We start from the raw sequence: 23,393 nt of genomic DNA, 5'->3' as shown, positions 1-23,393 counted from the left end.
TGGAATTTTCGAGCTGGAAACAATAGATTTTCTATCCCCATTGGCATTTTGATAGAAATTTTCATCCCCACTGAGGGAAAAAGTTCTACCGGGGCACTGAGAGAGGGGTGTAATTGTAAATTTGGGATTTCCTTCTGTAAAGAACTTTAGAAATATGGACCAATATAATCTCACCCTTAAAGCGAGATAAATTTAGAACGCCAGGTACAGCGATAAATAAGCTGCCAATCTCGTTCCCGTGTACCGTAATTTCTCTAATTTAATACGTCCTCTAATTAATGCGAGGAAATTATTTTCGTCATTTTGAACTAATTTAAATCCGCTAATTATTAGTGCGAGCACCCATTTACCTACTTTTGATTTTCCTCTAATTTAATACGGTAAAGTTCAAATTTTCCTCTAATTATAGTACGAACTGATTTTTAAAGACTGAGAACGCTGATCTTTTCGCCCAAATGAGGCAGATGACACGTGAAAAGTTGGAAGAGTTTGAAAAGAGAAGAAAATATGGGTTAGAAAAAAGCTTAAAAAAGAAAGAAACAAAAAACAGAAACAAAAACAAAAAATAGAAAAAATAAAAAAAATTGTCTTTTTTATTTTTCCTCCAATTTAGCGCGCCTTTACAAAGTTTTTCCTCTAATTATTAGTACGATAAAAAGATTCCAGATTCAGAGCAATTTATATCCTCCTATTATTAGTGCGACACCTCCAAAATAATTATTTTTTTGGTCGTATTAAATTAGAGAAATTACGGTATCCCAGGCTTTATTTACGTTACTAATTGATGACAGAGAATGCCCAAAAAGCTGATAATACGCAGGGAACGAGGTTGATAAGCTGCTTGATACGCCAAATATAGGAAAGAACAGATTGCAAGCTTCAGAAACTTTTTGTTGTTATCAGATGGTTTTTACTTCAAAGTTTGTGAGTATGCGAAATGTGCGAAATGAAAAAAACTTTAATACATGGAGAAGCGATTGGTTTGGGATTGTGGGTCGGTTCGATTCAAATCTCACCATGTGGTCCTCATACAATAATTCACATCGCTTTTTCAAACGTCATTTTTTATCCCTTTGAAGTTTTTCCCTTTTTGTCCCAAACTTTTGTTCAAAAATCAGATTCATATAACTAACTCTAGCTTTTCATTCAATTTCTTGATACTAACGGCACTTATACATTGTCATTGGTGTTAAAACACTGACTTTTATCTTATAATGATATGTAAAAACGGTTTTTATACGGAACCGAACACTCCTAAAGTTTTGAACATTTCCCTCTTTTTGACGAAATCTTTTTTATCTAGTGAGTGTGTCCAGCCCCTGTCATCTTTTTATAAAAATAAAATTTATATAAAATAGTTGCCCGGGAAGAGGAATAAAAAGTGACGTCATCTTTTGTCTCTCAACAAGATGAGATAGTATAATGCATCAAAAATCAAAACAAAAATTTAAAATATCTCAAATTAAATTCGGTATTTTGGAAGCTGGTAACTCAAGATGCATGGGACCAAAAAGAACGATGTTGACATCAAAATTTCTACAGGTAGGAATGTGAATTTCCCTTTTTCTGACGGTGAACATTTTTCTGATGGTGAACATTTTTCTGATGGTGAACATATCTATGATGGAAATTGAAAAGAGGCGTCCCATCTGACCACCTCTCAGCAAAAAATCAAATGATAAAACCGTTCGATAACTTGATTTCAGATAGGGGGTATACTCTCTTTACAGCGATTATACTTTGATAAATGACTGTGTGTAATGCTTCCATCTCACGAAATCGGCTTAGTAAATATCGATTCTTAAATATCTTATAATGGTGCTGACATTTTGATATTTTAAGTGGAGTACTTTTGCACCGATCAGTGACTTTATAAGAACCGGCAAAAACAAAATTTGTCAGTCAGTGATGTTTTCAATTTTTCGACCTTTCGATATTTGATGAACACGGGTCACATTTCAAATATTGTTTCAGCCCCATTTATCGGGGAGATGAGAGTCATAGAGTGATTCGAATATCGGAAGGATAGCTTGCAGCGAGAATAAGGAAGTGTTTTGAGGCATTCATCTAATGCATGGTGCCTTTAATGAGATACTTAATGAAAATTAAAGTATTTATACATTCAATTAATTAATACTACCGTAATGGAATCACAGGAAATAAATGATAATTGGTTGGATGTCTAATATCTTACTACCGGACTTCAACTTCTAGTTGTACCGTTGTTTTTATGAGGTATACTGAATGAGAATACAAATTCTAAACTATCACACATGCGTGTTTAATGGGGTGTTTAGTTACAAGATGGTTCCCCGGTAATCACTTAATTATCATCGGTCCGACGAAAACGCTCAAAGGGGTTTATTTCTCTTTAAACTAACATCTTTCTTTCACCCTCATGTCATAAGACCATCAAATGACGTTCAATTTTCATTCAGATGTCAAAAATAGGGTCTGATAGTCTTTCAAATGAGAGGTTCATTCATACTTTGAAATGTTAATGTACCTCAAAACATGAGTTTGACGAAAGAACGCAAGAAAAAAGGCTGTTTTCATGCCAAGAAGTCATCAAGAAAAGGCGGGGATGCTTTTTGGAGAGATTTTCTCAGATTTAAAAAGATTAAGATGAAAATCGTCTTTAGCCTCAGTAGGAAGACTGCCCATCTAGCCTTCTTTATAAAGCCGTTACACAGTTTCTGCTTAATGACATCTCCACATCAATTTTATGGATTTTAATTAATCAGGAGAGATACTGTAGGATGCGTTCTTGAGACATGCCACTAGACCATGGTAATTTCGAAGATAAAAATGGGTGGGTTCTCTGTCAATTTACATCTAATTAAGTACAAGAATATTAGCTAATTCAACACCCTTTTCTCCCTGAATAAAAGATATGTAGCCAAAGCGTAAGGAAACCTATCGAAGAAGTAAATTGTGCTAGCAAACATTGGCTAGGTCCTCAGTCAAAAATTGCACCCCATTTGATTTGATTTCATACTTTTCGACTTAACAATGTGGTTTAATAATGAAGAGAGTTTGACCGAGTGTAAAAATTCCTGTATCCATATGAATTCAATAATAAGTTTTTGTCAACCTTTTTCAGATTACCGTTCATGGATTTGGTTCAAATATATTTACATCGGATGTGCGGACATCTGTTTCTGGTGGACAGTATGGAACATTGCAGATCATCTATGGCCTATGGACATCACTACAGACGGTGCTCTATCGTATGTCCGTGGTTACATGTTGATCATAGCTGCCAACCTCTACTACCTGCTCCAACGATTACTGTTTCGCGAGACTTGTCATAAGTTTTATGAAACACGTGACAAACATTTACATCCAGCATGCATTGTAACAGAAGAAGAGGTCATCCGAAATAAACCGATTCGGTTTCAAGTTTTGAAGAAGGTGTTGACGTTAATGATATGGATGGTGGTTGTGGGGTTCATTCAAGTGTGGCGTGGATTGTTCGCCACTTTCGACTACGTTGTCGATTTGCTACACCTTCATTTCGATATCAACAAGATCTTGAGCTCTGTCATCTTTCAACTGATTGTAGGAATAACCCTGGCCTTCACACAAAGAAACAATGCAGTCAACTTGTGTCCAACACACAAGATTTATAAGTATGACGAACTGGAGGAAATGGATGGCTTGTTCAGTCTCCATGTTTTTGAAAATTTGTTGTTGAAAGACGATCAAAAAACTAGCAACACTCGAAATAGCAAAATGGAGATTAAGGAAGCCCAAACATCAGTTCCTCCTCCTCCACCACCACCACCCACGAAGAGTAGAAGGAAATTTTCTCCTTTAAATTCTGGTTTTGATCTTCCACAATACGCAGCACGTAAGATGTCCGGACAACTTCATCGTTCGAGCAGCACCAACAGCCTGTATTCACAACGAAAAGCCTCACAGTCATCAAAGAACTCGGACATGAGCTCAGTTGCGTCAACCGTATATCAGGACAGTACACCACCATCTTGTAAAACGTCAACCTCTAGTTTACAATCAACCGAGTCAACAGAAGGGCGAAAAATGTCACGTGTTGAGTTAGACTTCAACGAGAAGAATAAAAGAAAAATCAGCACTATGTCATTCTTGAACGCCCCCTCGTTTGAAATCATTGAAGAAGAGCAGCACGAAAACGAGGCCGGAAACTCGTTCCCAGACCAAACGATGATCGGCATCGACAATAAGAATTTCCTTAACACTGAAGTTGAAGATGAAATCCCGATGCACAAACTGAGTGAACAATCAAATACCCTTTTCATAGATCTTAAGGATATACAGGACAACAATAAAGAAGAAAATGCTGACGTTGCAGAAGCAGCCTGTGATATTTCATTGGACGTGATTGGAGGCTCGTCTACTGAAGAGATGTCAACATCATCTGAAAGCTTCATGCAACACGTGCGACGAGCAAGTTTCCGAAGACGTGTGCACTTTGAAGAGCTCGATGATAAAGACTCAGTGGACTCACTTGATTTGAATGCAACAACGGGTACTGAATTTCGTTACAACCACTGCAAGGTATGCTTGTTCATCAGTATTTTGACGTACATATACACTATCCACCATCGACAAGTATTCCTTCATATCTTCGGTGGAATGTTCTGGAGTACAACATGGAAATTGTTCGATTTCGCAACAGAATCAATTTTCACTAAAACCGCAAGTGATATTCCAGGACTCGTTTTGATTGCTATTTTTTGTCATTCTATGAACCATTTGGTTTTGTTTCGATTCAAAGAGATGGCTACGAAGCTTCATTGGAAAACATTTTGGGAATTCTTTTGCGGATTGTTCACAGTCTGTCTTTGGGCACCAACTTGGTATGTGTGGGATGTCATAGCAGAAGCGACAGGTTATTAACTTATTTGACTATCGTCTAAACAATTCTTCAAATAAGGAACCTCAATCAAGGGAAGGGAAAATGGCAATCCAATAAGAATTGATGAACTAAGCGCTAACAGTAGAGAGGTTATTTCATAGTTGTTTTATTTTCCTTGTTCCCTGACAAGAGAAAGTTGTCAGACCATAAAATTAAAAAAACGCGTGCAAATCTTCTGTCTCGGTATTTTGTCTGTCATCTCCTCAAGTCCAATGGTGAAAGATAAAAATCTCAAATTTTGTTTCTGGTAAGGGTGAGGATAGAAATATTCTGTGCCCTTTTGATATCGAGTCAAATTAAAAGAAAACAGAACAATATATTCTTACCGTTACACTTCCTTCTTTTCTTTTGTAGGCTACAAGTTGTATTTTCAAATTGGAATACATGTGTTGTCGTTCTTCAGCTTGGTGTACTTCAACGTCTCCATAAACCTCGCTCTTTGATCAACGTTTTCCAGTGGACGTTTTGAAGTCAAAACATGAAGAAAACGGAAAGGATAGATAAAAAGGACAAACTCGAGGGAAGTTTATGAAATATCTTTTAAACTAAATCTTCAGTAAATTTAAAGTAGATTTGAAATTGTAAAGATAAAATAGAATTTGTAGTGGATTTCTTAATTAACTAGGAAGATTTTATTTAAAAGAATTGTACATAATTTGAAACATTTAATTCTTTGGTAGATTAAATTATTTCTCTTTATTAGAAAAATATCTGACATTCTAAGGGATCACAAAAACCTCTGTGATGATTGAATTCTTCTTAATATGGTTAGTGGCAAAAGCACCAGGAGCACTGCCTTATGAAAGTGAATGGTATTTTGTACTTATTTTTGGATGTATCACCGATCGTAACATGATAAGATTAGCAATTTATATTTTGACCAGGAAAATCAGATTAGTGGTTGAAAATTTCTTTTGATTCCCGACCAAGTATAAAGAATGTCATTTTGAAGGGTCGAAAACAATGTCAAAAGTGACGCGTGTCAAGATCGACTGTCATTTCTCTATATGGCAAAAATATTTGAATGGACACATTTTTCAAAATTTCAAGACTTTTTATCATGTCCGAAAATCATTTAAAAAGAACCAGGAAAAATATACTTTCATTCAATTTTTTGATATGAAACTTACAACTAGGTTTAAGGACGTAATGCATCAAAAAAATTGTATCAAAACTTATCGAAAAAGAACTCTGAAATAAATAAAGATCAGACCGAGAAGTTATGTAAGAGTCTTTCTTCAGCTCAAATTGGCGACATGAGTGAAGGTATGAAAGAGAGGGATGATTGACAGTGAGTTGTCGGTTTGTCTTTTGACGTGATTATCAGACCTTTTTTTTGAAATTGTTTATGAAATATAATACAATGAATAAATACTAAAAATGTAATTAATATTCTGTATTAACTATGTACAGAGATGAAAATAAAATCATTGTGCCAAAAACAAACAAAAAAATATTAAATTGTCATCCTATCATTCATTCATGTCAGCTAAAAATATTGGATTAAATTTGTAAATTTCTAAACATTGCTAAATCAATATTGTAAATAATAAGACACCTAAATGACAGTCCCAAAGATTGTATTCTTTAAAACGAATACAGTAATATCAATATCTAACCAATCAAAAGGGTTCATCTTGATGGGGGAAATATCAAGTCACACAGCCATAAGCTATGTCACCACTCGATACAGATTGAGTGTGGAGAGTTTCATCACTTACATACCCTAGAATTTTATTTTCCCCGGTAAAACACGATAAAATTTGAAGGGTGGGCCATTGGAACTCAAAGTCACCAGTAAATACATCGAAGAAAAATCCACTTATCGTTAGGTTTTTCTGATAGTGTAAGGTTAATACTTTAAAAACCGTTCAGCCCTTTGAGATCACTTCCCGCTCAAGTTTAAGGTGGTTATCAGTTGACCTCAATATCATTAAAAAAGATAAGGAAAGTAGATTTTAAACACACCAATCCGATTAAAGATTTCGTAATGTGTAGATAATTTCGATGCCCTAATCTATGTAAATCTATGATCCGAAAAAAAAATTTGACAGTCAGACTGTCTGCAAAAGAAAACTAATTTTCCAGGGTCCAATAAAATATTGAGACGAATAAACTTACACACAAAAACATACACGGTTCATTAATAATCAGGACTTGTTGCTCTTTGGTAAGGAATGGTGATTAAGTACTTGTCCAAAGCCATCAGTCGTCCATTTGTTATTGTATCTGAGATAGGAAGAAGTGCAAAGGAAATTTTTTACTTTAATGGGATAAAATTTTGCAGATTTCGCGGATTAGAGTCTCAAAGAAAATTTGAAAATGCCTTATCCGCGAAATATTTTTAAACAAACCCACAAATGTCAAATAAACTTCTTTTTAAATGTTTACTGACATCAAGGAAACGCTAATAATGCGTATTTCAAATAGTCGAACGTGCGCGCCGCACTGGGCTCAACTTCAGATATTTTGTTATTCGAAAGCCCAGTTGTAACATTTCAAATACTTAGTATTAGGTAGCAAATATTATAACTTTGTCCGTTTTGGCTGAAATTTGGTACACTTGTTCCTTGGGTGAATACCTGGGGTTGTTTTATCTTCATTTTTCATTTTTGAAGTCTCCAGGCTGCCCCAAGTTTTAGCCTCGTTTTGGCGAAAAACTCGTCCCCAGGCCCCAAAAATGAAAATTTTCGAAAATTTCTTTTCTTTTCCTTCTTTTCTTTTGTAGGCTACAAGTTGTATTTTCAAATTGGAATGCATGTGTTGTCGTTCTTAAGTTTGGTGTACTTCAACGTCTCCATAAACCTCGCTCTTTGATCAACGTTTTCCAGTGGACGTTTTGAAGTCAAAACATGAAGAAAACGGAAAGGATAGATAAAAAGGACAAACTCGAGGGAAGTATATGAAATATCTGTTAAACTAAATCTTCAGTAAATTTAAAGTAGATTTGAAGTTGTAAAGATAAAATAGAATTTGTAGTGGATTTCTTAATTAACTAGGAAGATTTTATTTAAAAGAATTGTACATAATTTGAAACATTTAATTCTTTGGTAGATTAAATTATTTCTCTTTATTAGAAAAATATCTGACATTCTAAGGGATCACAAAAACCTCTGTGATGATTGAATTCTTCTTAATATGGTTAGTGGCAAAAGCACCAGGAGCACTGCCTTATGAAAGTGAATGGTATTTTGTACTTATTTTTGGATGTATCACCGATCGTAACATGATAAGATTAGCAATTTATATTTTGACCAGGAAAATCAGATTAGTGGTTGAAAATTTCTTTTGATTCCCGACCAAGTATAAAGAATGTCATTTTGAAGGGTCGAAAACAATGTCAAAAGTGACGCGTGTCAAGATCGACTGTCATTTCTCTATATGGCAAAAATATTTGAATGGACACATTTTTCAAAATTTCAAGACTTTTTATCATGTCCGAAAATCATTTAAAAAGAACCAGGAAAAATATACTTTCATTCAATTTTTTGATATGAAACTTACAACTAGGTTTAAGGACGTAATGCATCAAAAAATTGTATCAAAACTTATCGAAAAAGAACTCTGAAATAAATAAAGATCAGACCGAGAAGTTATGTAAGAGTCTTTCTTCAGCTCAAATTGGCGACATGAGTGAAGGTATGAAAGAGAGGGATGATTGACAGTGAGTTGTCGGTTTGTCTTTTGACGTGATTATCAGACCTTTTTTTTGAAATTGTTTATGAAATATAATACAATGAATAAATACTAAAAATGTAATTAATATTCTGTATTAACTATGTACAGAGATGAAAATAAAATCATTGTGCCAAAAACAAACAAAAAAATATTAAATTGTCATCCTATCATTCATTCATGTCAGCTAAAAATATTGGATTAAATTTGTAAATTTCTAAACATTGCTAAATCAATATTGTAAATAATAAGACACCTAAATGACAGTCCCAAAGATTGTATTCTTTAAAACGAATACAGTAATATCAATATCTAACCAATCAAAAGGGTTCATCTTGATGGGGGAAATATCAAGTCACACAGCCATAAGCTATGTCACCACTCGATACAGATTGAGTGTGGAGAGTTTCATCACTTACATACCCTAGAATTTTATTTTCCCCGGTAAAACACGATAAAATTTGAAGGGTGGGCCATTGGAACTCAAAGTCACCAGTAAATACATCGAAGAAAAATCCACTTATCGTTAGGTTTTTCTGATAGTGTAAGGTTAATACTTTAAAAACCGTTCAGCCCTTTGAGATCACTTCCCGCTCAAGTTTAAGGTGGTTATCAGTTGACCTCAATATCATTAAAAAAGATAAGGAAAGTAGATTTTAAACACACCAATCCGATTAAAGATTTCGTAATGTGTAGATAATTTCGATGCCCTAATCTATGTAAATCTATGATCCGAAAAAAAAATTTGACAGTCAGACTGTCTGCAAAAGAAAACTAATTTTCCAGGGTCCAATAAAATATTGAGACGAATAAACTTACACACAAAAACATACACGGTTCATTAATAATCAGGACTTGTTGCTCTTTGGTAAGGAATGGTGATTAAGTACTTGTCCAAAGCCATCAGTCGTCCATTTGTTATTGTATCTGAGATAGGAAGAAGTGCAAAGGAAATTATTTACTTTAATAGGATAAAATTTTGCAGATTTCGCGGATTAGAGTCTCAAAGAAAATTTGAAAATGCCTTATCCGCGAAATATTTTTAAACAAACCCACAAATGTCAAATAAACTTCTTTTTAAATGTTTACTGACATCAAGGAAACGCTAATAATGCGTATTTCAAATAGTCGAACGTGCGCGCCGCACTGGGCTCAACTTCAGATATTTTGTTATTCGAAAGCCCAGTTGTAACATTTCAAATACTTAGTATTAGGTAGCAAATATTATAACTTTGTCCGTTTTGGCTGAAATTTGGTACACTTGTTCCTTGGGTGAATACCTGGGGTTGTTTTATCTTCATTTTTCATTTTTGAAGTCTCCAGGCTGCCCCAAGTTTTAGCCTCGTTTTGGCGAAAAACTCGTCCCCAGGCCCCAAAAATGAAAATTTTCGAAAAATTTCTTTTCTTTTCCTTCTTTTCTTTTGTAGGCTACAAGTTGTATTTTCAAATTGGAATGCATGTGTTGTCGTTCTTAAGTTTGGTGTACTTCAACGTCTCCATAAACCTCGCTCTTTGATCAACGTTTTCCAGTGGACGTTTTGAAGTCAAAACATGAAGAAAACGGAAAGGATAGATAAAAAGGACAAACTCGAGGGAAGTATATGAAATATCTGTTAAACTAAATCTTCAGTAAATTTAAAGTAGATTTGAAGTTGTAAAGATAAAATAGAATTTGTAGTGGATTTCTTAATTAACTAGGAAGATTTTATTTAAAAGAATTGTACATAATTTGAAACATTTAATTCTTTGGTAGATTAAATTATTTCTCTTTATTAGAAAAATATCTGACATTCTAAGGGATCACAAAAACCTCTGTGATGATTGAATTCTTCTTAATATGGTTAGTGGCAAAAGCACCAGGAGCACTGCCTTATGAAAGTGAATGGTATTTTGTACTTATTTTTGGATGTATCACCGATCGTAACATGATAAGATTAGCAATTTATATTTTGACCAGGAAAATCAGATTAGTGGTTGAAAATTTCTTTTGATTCCCGACCAAGTATAAAGAATGTCATTTTGAAGGGTCGAAAACAATGTCAAAAGTGACGCGTGTCAAGATCGACTGTCATTTCTCTATATGGCAAAAATATTTGAATGGACACATTTTTCAAAATTTCAAGACTTTTTTTATTAAATTATCATGTCCGAAAATCATTTAAAAAGAACCAGGAAAAATATACTTTCATTCAATTTTTTGATATGAAACTTACAACTAGGTTTAAGGACGTAATGCATCAAAAAAATTGTATCAAAACTTATCAAAAAAGAACTCTGAAATAAATAAAGATCAGACCGAAACGTTATGTAAGAGTCTTTCTTCAGCTCAAATTGGCGACATGAGTGAAGGTAAGAAAGAGAGAGATGATTGACAGTGAGTTGTCGGTTTGTCTTTTGACGTGATTATCAGACCTTTTTTTGAAATTGTTTATGAAATATAATACAATGAATAAATACTAAAAATGTAATTAATATTCTGTATTAACTAACTATGTACAGAGATGAAAATAAAATCATTGTGCCAAAAACAAACAAAAAAATATTAAATTGTCATCCTATCATTCATTCATGTCAGCTAAAAATATTGGATTAAATTTGTAAATTTTCTAAACATTGCTAAATCAATATTGTAAATAATAAGACACCTAAATGACAGTCCCAAAGATTGTATTCTTTAAAACGAATACAGTAATATCAATATCTAACCAATCAAAAGGGTTCATCTTGATGGGGGAAATATCAAGTCACACAGCCATAAGCTATGTCACCACTCGATACAGATTGAGTGTGGAGAGTTTCATCACTTACATACCCTAGAATTTTATTTCCCCCGGTAAAACACGATAAAATTTGAAGGGTGATCCACTTATCATTAGGTTTTTCTGATAGTGTAAGGTTGATATTTTAAAAAAACGTTCAGCCCTTTGAGATCACTTCCCGCTCAAGTTTAAGGTGGCTATCAGCTGACCTCAATATCATTAAAAAAGATAAGGAAAGTAGATTTTAAACACACCAATCCGATTAAAGATTTCGTAATGTGTAGATAATTTCGATGCCCTAATCTATGTAAATCTTTGATCAGAAATAAAATTTTGACAGTCAGACTGTCTGCAAAAGAAAACAAATTTTCCAGGGTCCAATAAAATATTGAGACGAATAAACTTACACACAAAAACATACACGGTTCATTAATAATCAGGACTTGTTGCTCTTTGGTAAGGAATGGTGATTAAGTACTTGTCCAAAGCCATCAGTCGTCCATTTGTTATTGTATCTGAGGTAGGAAGAAGTGCGAAGGAAATTTTTTACTTTAATGGGATAAAATTTTGCAGATTTCGCGGATTAGGGTCTCACAGAAAATTTGAAAAGGCCTTATCCGCGAAATATTTTTAAACAAACTCTTTTTAAATGTTTACTGACATCAAGGAAACGCTAATAATGCGTATTTCAAATAGTCGAACGTGCGCGCCGCACTGGGCTCAACTTCAGATATTTTGTTATTCGAAAGCCCAATTGTAACATTTCAAATACTTAGTATTAGGTAGCAAATATTATAACTTTGTCCGTTTTGGCTGAAATTTGGTACACTTGTTCCTTGGGTGAATACCTGGGGTTGTTTTTATCTTCATTTTTCATTTTTGAAGTCTCCAGGCTGCCCCAAGTTTTAGCCTCGTTTTGGCGAAAAACTCGTTCCAGGCCCCAAAAATCAAAGTTTTCGAAAAATGAAAAAAACACCCCCAGATATTCACCCAAGGAACAACAAGTGTGCAAAATTTCAGTCAAATCGAACAATTTTTGAAGTCTCTAGGCTGCCCCAAAGTTTTTGGATGGACATACAGACATACATACAGACATTGTCAGATTCTAGCTCAACTGAGGTTGAGAACAACAAACATGTATGATTTGGCAGTAAAAGCCACAAAATCGTGAAAATATTGCCTCCCAAAAGTAACATCCGCGAAATAAGTCCTTGCGAGATCTAAAAAATTCGCAGATGAGCTCAACCGTGAAATCTCATCCCAACGAAAATTAAACTAAAGTAGCACAGAGGTTCAAACTTGATAGAAAGACCCCTTCAGCTGTTCATTTAATTAAGTTAAAGTCTTTGCAAGTGTAATGGGTTTTGAGGCGCGTGAAAATACAAAAAGAGAGAAAATCTTTCTCCGCTTTCAATGTAAATAAATACCTTATCGGGGAAAACTTCGTCGGGAAAAATTTTCGTCGGGGAAAATTTTCGTCGGGGAAAAATATTCGTCACTTGGCCGCAATTTCGTCACTTTTCCCCGATGAAGTTTTCCCCGATAAGGTAAACGCTTTGATCATAAATGGATGAAAAACCAGCCAGTTTACCTAGAATCCATTTTTCAGAGATAATTTTAAGACTTTCATGTCGTCGACAATTGATGAAACCGATAGCAAGACCAGCTTTTCGAACAGCGTTCGTTAGCTGAAACGAGAGGAAGGAAAGATATGGTTCCATGGTCGTTATGATTAGAAAATCCTAAGGATGCAGTTTCGTTTCGATTAAACCAAATTAAATTCTAAATGTTTTATTGTAAAAGGAGAGTTTTACTCATAGTTCAACGAATTCACATTTCAAACCTCGTATTTTGTATAAACTTTAAAAATGATACTATCCAAATTATAGAATAGCACGTGTAGACCGTGACCAACCGCTCCTCGATATATTTCATTTTATTTCAAAATCTCAGTCAACAAGCTTCAACAACCTAATCAAGTCCTCGGTTTTAAAGCTGGCCTTGGTCTAGTGCTACATACCTGTCCACCACAGGAGATGATCAGTTTCATGAGCTCTTCGTGAGGAGGGCTCGTCACTTCTGCCAAATAAATTCGCGGTACTTTCGCAAATAAACGACCACAGTGGCTTTTACCATAGCGCTGGTGATTTAAGCGTGACACCTGCAAATATTAAGAAACGAATTAGAATGAGACCAAATTAAGAATATAAATGTTTCAAGAAGTGATACTCAGGGGGGGGGTCAAGCAGTTAGTACAAGACATCATGCCTACTAAGTGATTCTTTGGAGGAAAGAGGCCACACCACCACCCTTTGACAGTTCGTATGAAATATACTAAGTGATTTCAAAGGAAATTCACTAAGGACCACCCCTTAAAACCTATCAAACGAGAGTGTGATATTTACTTTTTGTCAAACCATGTTCCCAAAATTGTTTTGAAACAGTTATTGATTTGGTATGATGAATTAAAATGAATCAAAAATTTTATTTTAACACAACGCTGTACAGCGATATATGTACAAGAGTTTCAAATAACGAAGTACTTCTCAATTGATACAATAATGAAACACCGTAAACCAAAAACATAAAACATAATATGTAGCGTTCAATCAAGGCAGAAAAAAATACTTTTTCATGATTTATAAAGAACAAGATTACGAACTTTTACAATTTCAAAATTGATCTAAGTCAAGAAAATAGTAGCTTCAATGTTCTACAGGGGAAAATCAACTGACTTTTTTCTTTTATTTATCAATCTATAGTTAGGGAATTCCCCTGATATAGTGTTTAACTAAAGGGTAATACCAAACAAACTTTAAAGGGGAAGACTTAAATGTCTTAGGTTCTTTGATTTCTCTTATGGAGGGGGATTTCCCTGATTGCTTTTAGTATTTATTTTTAATATTTTTCTAGAAAAGGTAAAAAAGTAGCACTTAGTATTCATTTGTACTAACTGTTTTCCTAGATTTTTTACTTGACACCACCCTAGCAGTCACTTAGTACCATCAAGTACTAACTGATTTTTGAAAATTTTGTAGGTATACCACCACGGTACTAACCGGCATGATGTCTTGTACTAACTGCTTGACCCCCCCCCTGTGATACTTTCAGACAATGACTTTTCTTGTATACATTCAAATATCTTTTCAACGATGTGGGAGATCATCTACCTTAGCAGCAGGAAAATCTTTATGCATTTCGTAATCTTCCTCAGCCAACCAACAACCAGCTTCGTAAGAATCAGATATCTAGAAAAATTAAGGTGATGCTTTAATCTTTTTACAGATTGAGGTCTTTTAAATTGTACACCCTCGATTGTGGCCCAGTATACATGGCGAAATTCGTCATCGGTAGAAAGATTATGATTAACCCAAAACTTGTGCCTTGGGACATGACTGACGGGTGGAGGTTGATGAATTACTTTAATGGGATAAACTTTCACGGGGATTAAATTTCGCGGTTGGGCTTATCCGCGAAATTCAAAAATTTCGCGGGGACTTAATTTCGCGGGCGGCACTATTGGGTGGCATTATTTTCACGATTTTGCGATTTTTACTGTCAAATCTTGCATGTTGGTTGTTGAAGTACACATTATTAGCGCCTCGTTGATGCAAGTAACCATTCAAATATTATTTATTTGACATATTTTAAGTTTTGTTTAAAAAATATTTCGCGGATGAGGCCCTTCTAAATTTCCATTGGGACTTAATTTCGCGAAATCCGCGAAATTTAATCCCCGCGAAAGTTTATCCCATTACAGTATTCTGAGACTTCGCATGCTGATCGGAAAATCAGTACTGATGGTAACAAAATGAAAGAACGCACATTTCAGTCAGCCGGTTCATTGACTATATATGTAAAACGAATCGTAATTTTGAATGAGCAAGGGTTGTAGTACAAGCTAAGCACGCATTATTTTGATCACTTTGTTTGTTTATTACATTGTACAAGTTTGTACTCACAATAAAATGACGTCAGACCAGTCCAATGTTCAATATCACTTGAGTTATGGAAATAATTAAATATGTATTAAATAATGACATACCCATTTAGGCGATAATATCCAGCACCCTTGAGTGATTCCATGCAAGATATTCAAGGTTCTCCGACCGCTACCAGCAATGACATGACTTGTGTCTGGCGCCACATTCTTCTTCAACTGATACTCTTTCAAGTTTTTGATCGCCCCTTTCGCAAAATCTTGCTCACTAAAACATCAAGAAGTAAACGTTCAAAGTTCTTGAGACGAAGCGGTTCTTTATCGTATCTTAAAAACCTTGAAAAATTTAGAATAAATGGCAAGAAAACCGTAACGTTACCTGAAATGGAGGCTTGTGCAGACGATTGAATTTTTGAACTAAAATTAAAATGAATAGAGAATAGTCAGCCCCTTTCAATATAATACCGTCTATACGGGGAATTAAAGTAAACTAATTTTTGTATGTTTTATCGAATGATATTATTAATCTTGTGAAAAAGAGTTTTCTCGTCGATTTCAATTTAAATATTGATGCCAGGTTCGTTTTTGTTATACTGGTGTCAGCTTGTGCTACATTTACATTTGAATCATGTAGATGTTCAAGCGTGATTCGTGATGAGTGACAAAATAGTCACGCTGTTTACCTTACTCGTACTGTTTTAACTAGTGATTGGCTTGACAAGCCCATCGATGAACTCTTTCGCTCATCTTCCCCGAACACAGCAGTAAATCTTAGAATAACAACAGTATAAATGTCATCGAATTTTCACTAAAGTTCAAAGAAAGCGAGGTTAGTATTACCTTTTTGGAGGAAGACGTTCTATTCAGCGTCCTGTTAATAGATTGATTGGAGGTAGTATTAATGGATCGATTGGAAGTAGTATTGAAGGAACGGTTGGAAGTGGTATTGATGGAACGGTTGCTTGTCGATGTTTTCTTCTTCGGAGAAACCACGCTCGTTATCGATTTACTCTTCGAGCTGATATTTGATCTCTTCGTAGATTTTTTAACATGTGGCGGTTGTGTGATTTTAGGCTCCTCATTATGTGGTGGGAACACCTCATCATCGTTTATTTCTTCACTGTCAGATATTCCCGAGTCAATTTCTCCTGTTGTCGTTTCCATTTCTCTCGGTGCTTCCTCATCATTCTTTTCACCAAGTGGGATCTCACATTCGACATCGTTATCAGGGGTTTGTATGGCATCACTCGGCAGATCATCGATACGTATGATGGTTCCACTATTTTGTGAAGTGCAGATCAGCCCTTCGTTCTCATCGTGTACAAAACTAAGGTTCAAATCCATTGGCTCGTCATTGGTCAACGAAAATTCTTCAGGAACGCGATCCTCTGTGAGAGCTGGTTGAACAGATTTCTCTGCTTCTGCCTTTAATTTACGAAATTTCTTCGTGACTTTGAAATCAATAGAGGAGCGCCGTAGCTCAGTTAAACGTTTCGATCGACGCCGTTCAACTTTCGGTTCTTCATGTATGATAGAAGCAGCTGGACTGGACGAAATTATTTTTTCTTTCACTTTGTTGGGTAGCACATTGTCTTCAATGAAAGAGGTGTACGCTTTTGAGATATCTGCATTGTCAATATTCCGTGATTGCTTCGAAGAGGATATCACAGTAACAGTTTCCTGTGAGGTTGTTTTCTTGCTATTCTCCAAATTTTGTAGCACAGTAAAAGTATTAGGTCGACTGTTGAGATTGCTTGATGAAGCTTGTTGTTTCTTCTTGGTTTTTACAGGCTCTTTCGTCTCTGAAATGGAAACAAACTCCTTTAGATTATATTAAGCAAATCAAAGACGGACATTTTAACTGAGAAAATCGAACGAGAGTCTAATGCAGATAAAGAACCCAGTCTTAAATACGCTAAAATTGAGAGATATCTGACATACCTTTATTCGAAGAACCTTTAAGTGCTGGACTGATGAGCTTTTCTTGAGGTAGCGAAAATTGTGTTTTAGACATCAGTTTCTTCTTTTTCTTTTTTCGCTGTCCCTCAACCAATGTCTCTTCAGCCATTTCCTTATTTGGAGATACTCGCTTCAAAGGACTTGAAGCTTCAATCTCCATAGCCTCGCCTTGGTCGACACAATTATCGTTTTCGGCTTGACTTTGTTCACTTTCTCGGTCAGACTCGTCTTTCTTGTGTTGAAGGTTATCATTACTAGAGCCGTTGACTGTTTCTGCGTTTTTATTAGAAGTGATTTCAGTCTTTTTATGATCACGACTTGCAGACTTCGTGCGGGATTTCTTTCGTTCTTTGGATGTGCTAGTAATGGATTTCGTTATTTTTGGTACAGAATTGGAAAGATTTGTCGAGTTTTTAGTATTTTCTTTGTTTTCATAATTGCCCGTCTGTTTAAAGGTTGAAGGAGTGGATCTAGCTGGCGTTGAATCTTTACATGTTTTCGTCAAGTGTTCCTTCCTTGATATAGTAGCAGTGGGTGTTCTAGTTTTGGGCGTCCTCGGTAGATTCTTGTTTTTCAAGGGAGTAAACTTTTTTGTAGGTGAACTTCCAATACTAATCATGCAAGAATTTTGCTTCTCCGGTTTCAACAAAGCATCCTCTGTTGGCGAAAGAAAAATTTGATTCAATGAGTGTTCCCAGAGATTGCTCTGTATAATGATTTTATTTATTTTATTTTTGCAAGTTGAAAATTCTTGTTAGTCATTTTAAAACAAACATTCAATTTTACAGACAATAAAGACATACATAACACAAAGAGAATAATTCTTACCGAAGTTTAATTTGCATTGAACATCTTGATCCATTGGGTTTTCACTATTCGCGTCATCAAACCCAAGCTTGGTGCAAAGAGCTGCAAAAAGAATAAAGGCTAGGTTGTGTTGCTTTTAAGAAAGGCTCAAATTTTTGTGTATTTTCACCTACAATAACGCCTTAGAATTTTTTTATGGATAATATAGAATATAAAAAGCTCTTCAGAAAACAACTGGGTTTTCTTACAAAGTGGATCAGCAAAAAATGCTGGTTGTAAATGAACCAAGTTCGCTGCTTACCATCTGGAGATACTTTTGAACTCTCGTTTTCTGTACCATTGATGTAATTGATTATCCAAGGTGTGTCTGGTATCGCTAAAGGTGTGGCCACAAGCTTGTGCAAATCCTAAAACAATAACATATCATTATTAGTTGCATACTTTACTTCTTTCATTTGACTCCTCGGAACTAAAGACTTTCTTTTGAAATTCTAAATGTGGAGCATATCAAAAATGGTTCTTGTTAAAATAAGAATTGCTTATTAAAAGAGCACACACTTACTGAGCTTTTGATGTATTCCTGGCTGTCAAGACATATTACTTGATCTAAAAGAAAAATTTTGTATGTTTCAGAGTTAGTAATGAAGAATTAAACCAACTTGTCAATAAAGTGCTCAATAACAACAAATAAGCAGAGCGAATTTCAATTTAATTTAAAATATCTTCATCTCATCAACTTAGCATGTGCAAGGGTATTCTAGAAGAGTAAAAAGATATAGTATTCTTCAAGGAAAATAAAAGATGAGTGGATTTTTAACGGTACCTGTTGGTGTGCCATAGTCTTTATTCAACTTTTTCAACCTTTTTCTTTTTCTATCTTCTTTTTCTGAAAAGATAAACAGTGAATAAAGTGAATCACGAATTTCGAGCTTTCTCACAATAATACATTCTTGGAAATATTAATTCAGTGTTTTTCAAAGAGTCTTACTGCATACAAAAAAAAAACCAATTATCAAGAAACTTCCACTCCCAAATTACAACATAAACATTGTGTGATATCAAGACGCTTACTTGCACTGTTATTGACATCTTCTTCGAAAGTTTTCGGTTGCAACGACTTGACTCTTTTTACCTTCGCTGGAAGAACACCGTCGTTCTCCACATCAGGGTGACGAGCAGGATACAAAGCCTCGTTCACCTTGCATCCAATGGTCTTGCAAGCATCCACCCAAAGTACTGACACAGTGTGGATATGAGGAAACTTCTTCAATTGAGAAAGAGTCCCTTTTCGACCATCTTTGAAAACCTGATTGGAAAATATGAAAATATTGATACAAGGAGCATAAAATTATTGATGATGTCTAAAGAGAATAATGAACACTTTGAACATTGGAAAATATAAATTATCGATGATCTCTAACGAGAATAATGAGAGTTAAGTTCATAATGACACTTTGAATAGCAGAATAAAGCAAAACTTACCACATGGGTGATATTGCTGCTGATCTTTTCTGATACCTAAAAAATTTTTTGCACTTTGTTAGCGTAGTCACATTCAAATGAAAGATACAAAAAAGAATAAGTTTTTAATAGTTCCCAGACAAATCATAAAAGAATCTTATAATACTTACTGTGGCACCTAGCCTTTCTAGCTCTCTGGAAATAGCTTTGGATCTGTTTTCATTTTCTGCTCTTACATCCACGAAAACAGTTACTCCTAAATATAAAAGGGAATTATTCATATTCTAAAATTATTGACAACTTTATTGCAAAGACAAAACAACTTTATTGTTTCTCATTCACCTTGAAGAACTTTGTTTTTATCTAAAAGCAAATTCTGATCAGATAAACAATATACCTGCCAATGGTTTTTCTGGAGACTTTGGTGATGTTGTTTGGTTGACAATAGCATTCAGGTCTAGATCTTCATCACTCTCGCTATCACTTGTATCAAACGTAATGTTAAAAGTTCCCGGGGCTGGCTCAAAAGTCACTTTATTTGCTGTCTTTGGCTGTGTGGTGCCTGTTTTTAAAATCTTTTTCTGTTCTGGAGTCTTCAAGCATAGTTCGTTAAGGTTTTCAGTGAACGTATTAAATGAGTCATTATTTCGACCAACATCCATCCTCAAAACGACAACATACAAAAATATGCCTCATCTGTGCAACATTAAATTTGTTTCTGAGCTGTAAGAGAGAACAAAATCTATTTTTTCAATATACAATATATATTTACACAATATAGAAGAAACTCTTGGAAGTTGTTGGAAACACTCAAATTGGGTATTTTCAGCAAGTCAATATACACCCAAAACATTAAATGTTTAAAAAATGCTTGAGAGACTTGGGTTGGCAACTTGCAGACAAATGGTAGACAGTTGAAACATGAAAGTTTGCAGAAAGATATATCTAATGAAAAAAAAAATTATTAACACTTCACCTGAGATACTGTAACTTTGTGTAATAGCGACATACCTTGTCCAATTCGTCATAGCAACTATCTGGTCTTTAAAATGTTTATATAAAAAAAAATCACTCTAACTACTTGTAACTACCATGCAGACCAGAGATGCATGGCGGATTTAGACAAGGTATGACGGCATTCACAAATTTACAGTATATGCGAAAAATGATTTCGGACAGCAGAACAACAGATTTAGCGCAAATCACCCTTACGACTATCCAAACCTGATCAAGCTGTCCAAAAGGGCGCAGTAAGCTTTCTGAAAAAATTGTAAAACACAGGAACACTAAACATAAACAGTGCATCACAAAGTGCGTTCTTTCAATTGCAAGGAAGCGCACCAAAACACCAGCTTTTTTTTTAGGTTTGCCTTGTTTACCCAAACACTGCAATCTTGCGTAGGTTTAGTGCTCAAGACTAAAACCCCCAATACCAGACATTTGACTGACCAAAAAAAATTTATCATCATCAATTTTGTCAATTGTCAGAATTGTTTACTCCCTGGAAATACGCAACTTTCTGAAGTTTCCCTTTTTTTCGGTTGTGCTTCATTTTAAAAATAACGAAGATGAAAAATTACCATTGATCGCGCGAGTAAAAAGAGGTATTCCAACTAGTCTACAAAAATATGCTAGGGTGCAGCAAATAGAGTATCTCGCAAATTAATATAAGCATAAAACTGACAAATTCCTTTCTTTTTTATTCTTAGGGTGACGTCACCATCGATCATGACTTGACAGTAAGAACAATGGAGAACCAAATTTGGCAATGCATAATTATTACGAACGACCGCGAAAATTTGTGTGACACAAAAATTGCGCGATAAACGAAGCACTACAAAAAAGCCCTCTGAAATTTGAAACTAGGGATTCATTGAATATTGCACTAATGAAGTATCAAACGTTTTGTTTTTTGTATTTATTATAAATTCATAGTTTTTAAATACTATTTTTTGAACATCAAAGGACAATTAAGGTGAATTTAAGATAATTGGGTGGATATTGTGCGGACGGGCATTTTGCACGTTTCGAGATTGGAAATTAGACGAGACTAAAAGACGGGTGTTTTAGTATGTAATAGTAATTCATAATTTTTTTTTTTTATTTTTCGCGAATGCAAAGTGAATTTTTGTATTTTTGAATTAAGGAAATATAATGTAATTCTCAACTTCAGTTGAGCTAGAATCTCAGAATGTTTGTTTGTGAGTTTGTTTGTCCACAAACTTTGGGGCAGCATAGAGAGCGGAATAATTGGTTTAAGGAGCTGAAATTTGGCACACGCCCTCCTTATGTTAAAAGTTAGGGGAATTTTTTCAATTTTCTTAATTTCGCTTTTTTTCGGAAGTTATCCCCATTTTACCGGAATTTTGCGCTTATTTAACGTCATAAAAGTCAAAATAATTGACGTCAAATATTTTTTTTATTCTTTTTTAGATTCATACTAGAAAACATCTTAAAAAATACATTATTTATTTATTTATAGAAGTGTACCGCCGTCAACTGCTCTAACTTGGGACGATTGGTCGAAACATATGGGACTGTTGCATATCTGGTCTGTATTTTCACTTAATGTAAAATCGAAAGAGAAATCGTGTATTTTTAAACACGCCGTTCTATATCGCCGTGTCAATTCAAGACAGCCTTAAGTCCATTTTTTCCATTTTGAGATAATTGACTTTAAAGGTTGAGATGTGTTGGACTTAAGGCTACACATTTTATGTCAATGCTTCATAGAAAATAAAATTTGCACTAAAATGTAGGACTTAAGGCTGTTTATGGTTAATATATTATGGAACTTTCTAAATTCTTATTTTTTTTGAATTGCAAAATACACCTCTTTCCCATTAGAATTCTGTGGACTTAAGGCCGTTTTTGGAAAGCGTGCATGCTAAAATAGGGGGTTATGGTCTTAAGTCAATTTTCAAAAAAATGGACTTAAGTCTGTCTTGAATTGACACGGCGATATATAACTCAAATCAAATGACTTTGGAGGTTCGGTGAAATGGTGGCCAAATTGCCGTCCCATGTTTTGTCAGATAGTCCCAAGTTAGAGCAGTTGACGGTATTTCTCAGATCTACTATTGACCTCTATGAAACAATCTTACATCTTTACGATTTATAGATCATCATTCCATTCTTTTGGCAATTCTAGTTTGAATTTCCCTACCGACGGTGCATTTACAACATTGGTTGCCAAACCGTTCCAAGCAGCCAAGTATCAATGTTTCTATAGTAAAGTGAATTCGTTTGGTATCCTCTAATGTCGTCTTCAGCGAAACTCCTCTTCTGCTCCTCTTTAATTCGAGGTTGTGCTTACGTTGAGATTGATTTCAAAGAACGAGTTTCTGACATAGGGAAGATTTATCATAGACATTAAGATGTTTATATACCTCCACCATGTCCCTGATCTGACATATTCCAGCTTTCCTCCTGATTGGAAAATGTACCTATTTCCGGTTTTTCCAGCTAATTTTCTGAAAAAGGCCATTTTTCCAGTTTTTCCAGCATGCATGGCCACCCCATAGTGTGCAAGGGGGGTCCAGGTCCCACCTGAAAATTCAGGTCCCACCTTATCCTAAAATTCCCACCTTCAGCCCAGACTCCCAGATCCCAGCTAAAAACAAAAAAAATATACTAATTCGAGGAACAAAACAAAATTTCTTTACCGTAATATGAAGATGCAATATATTACATATGATATATTAATATGTCTATTATACACATTTAAAAAGCATCATTCCCTTGAGAACGGACCGAGTCCGAAACATGTCGGGAAAAATCAAAATATAATAGCCGCATTCTTTTTCACCGTCCAACACATTTAAAAAGCATATATATTAAGGATCTCAGCTTATGCAAAATAAAAGCAGCTCTATCTGATCTATCTAAAATT

The 23,393-nt window shown here is 34.8% G+C and overlaps 2 protein-coding genes across 7 annotated transcripts; one reads left to right on the top strand and one right to left on the bottom strand.

The window, feature by feature from the left end:
• The first annotated feature begins 1,261 nt into the window (after positions 1-1,261).
• Positions 1,262-8,314, top strand: LOC136805227 (uncharacterized). Of its 3 annotated transcripts, none has more exons than XM_067061805.1 (3): positions 1,262-1,542; positions 3,104-4,873; positions 7,629-8,314. In XM_067061805.1, exons 1-3 carry the CDS (start codon positions 1,497-1,499, stop codon positions 7,715-7,717), a joined length of 1,905 nt encoding a protein of 634 aa, XP_066917906.1. In that variant the 5' UTR covers positions 1,262-1,496; the 3' UTR covers positions 7,718-8,314. The 3 variants fall into 3 exon arrangements, with proteins under 3 accessions (XP_066917906.1, XP_066917905.1, XP_066917907.1); XM_067061804.1 differs by lacking the exon at positions 7,629-8,314 and adding an exon at positions 5,255-5,940 and having other exon boundaries at positions 1,263-1,542; XM_067061806.1 differs by lacking the exons at positions 1,262-1,542; positions 7,629-8,314 and adding exons at positions 2,284-2,812; positions 5,255-5,940.
• Positions 6,186-20,239, bottom strand: LOC136805226 (microcephalin-like). 4 transcript variants are annotated; one of them, XR_010846363.1, is made up of 18 exons: positions 19,899-20,239; positions 19,672-19,757; positions 19,523-19,558; positions 19,112-19,346; positions 18,864-18,926; positions 18,603-18,646; positions 18,342-18,447; positions 18,062-18,142; positions 17,216-17,890; positions 16,115-17,076; positions 15,654-15,691; positions 15,380-15,542; positions 14,505-14,582; positions 13,355-13,495; positions 12,926-13,022; positions 11,742-11,849; positions 9,395-9,502; positions 6,186-7,129 (listed from the first exon to the last, which is right to left on the bottom strand). XR_010846363.1 is itself a non-coding variant. In XM_067061802.1 (17 exons), the coding sequence occupies exons 1-16, from the start codon at positions 20,161-20,163 to the stop codon at positions 11,764-11,766; spliced, it is 3,156 nt and encodes a 1,051-aa protein (XP_066917903.1). In that variant the 5' UTR covers positions 20,164-20,239; the 3' UTR covers positions 8,559-9,502; positions 11,742-11,763. The 4 variants fall into 4 exon arrangements, 3 of the variants coding, with proteins under 3 accessions (XP_066917903.1, XP_066917902.1, XP_066917904.1); XM_067061802.1 differs by lacking the exon at positions 6,186-7,129 and having other exon boundaries at positions 8,559-9,502; XM_067061801.1 differs by lacking the exons at positions 6,186-7,129; positions 9,395-9,502 and having other exon boundaries at positions 10,944-11,849.
• Between the last annotated feature and the right edge of the window lie 3,154 nt (positions 20,240-23,393).

Source organism: Clytia hemisphaerica, unplaced genomic scaffold (genome assembly GCF_902728285.1).
Source record: "Clytia hemisphaerica strain Z4C2 unplaced genomic scaffold, Clytia hemisphaerica genome assembly, whole genome shotgun sequence".
Classification (NCBI taxonomy): Eukaryota; Metazoa; Cnidaria; class Hydrozoa; order Leptothecata; family Clytiidae; genus Clytia; species Clytia hemisphaerica.
This window is presented reverse-complemented; position numbering and strand designations above follow the sequence as displayed.

Bases quoted from the DNA above. Each gene is read 5' to 3' on its own strand.
- LOC136805227 (XM_067061805.1), top strand. From the start codon at position 1,497: ATGCATGGGACCAAAAAGAACGATGTTGACATCAAAATTTCTACAG. The intron at 1,543-3,103 runs GTAGGAATGTGA...AACCTTTTTCAG, and splicing joins TGACATCAAAATTTCTACAG to ATTACCGTTCATGGATTTGG. The intron at 4,874-7,628 runs GTTATTAACTTA...TTTCTTTTGTAG, and splicing joins TGTCATAGCAGAAGCGACAG to GCTACAAGTTGTATTTTCAA.
- LOC136805226 (XM_067061802.1), bottom strand. From the start codon at position 20,163: ATGGATGTTGGTCGAAATAATGACTCATTTAATACGTTCACTGAAAAC. The intron at 18,448-18,602 runs GTAAGTGTGTGC...TTATTGTTTTAG, and splicing joins AGGAATACATCAAAAGCTCA to GATTTGCACAAGCTTGTGGC. The intron at 11,850-12,925 runs GTAAACTGGCTG...TTCCTACCTCAG, and splicing joins CTCTGAAAAATGGATTCTAG to ATACAATAACAAATGGACGA.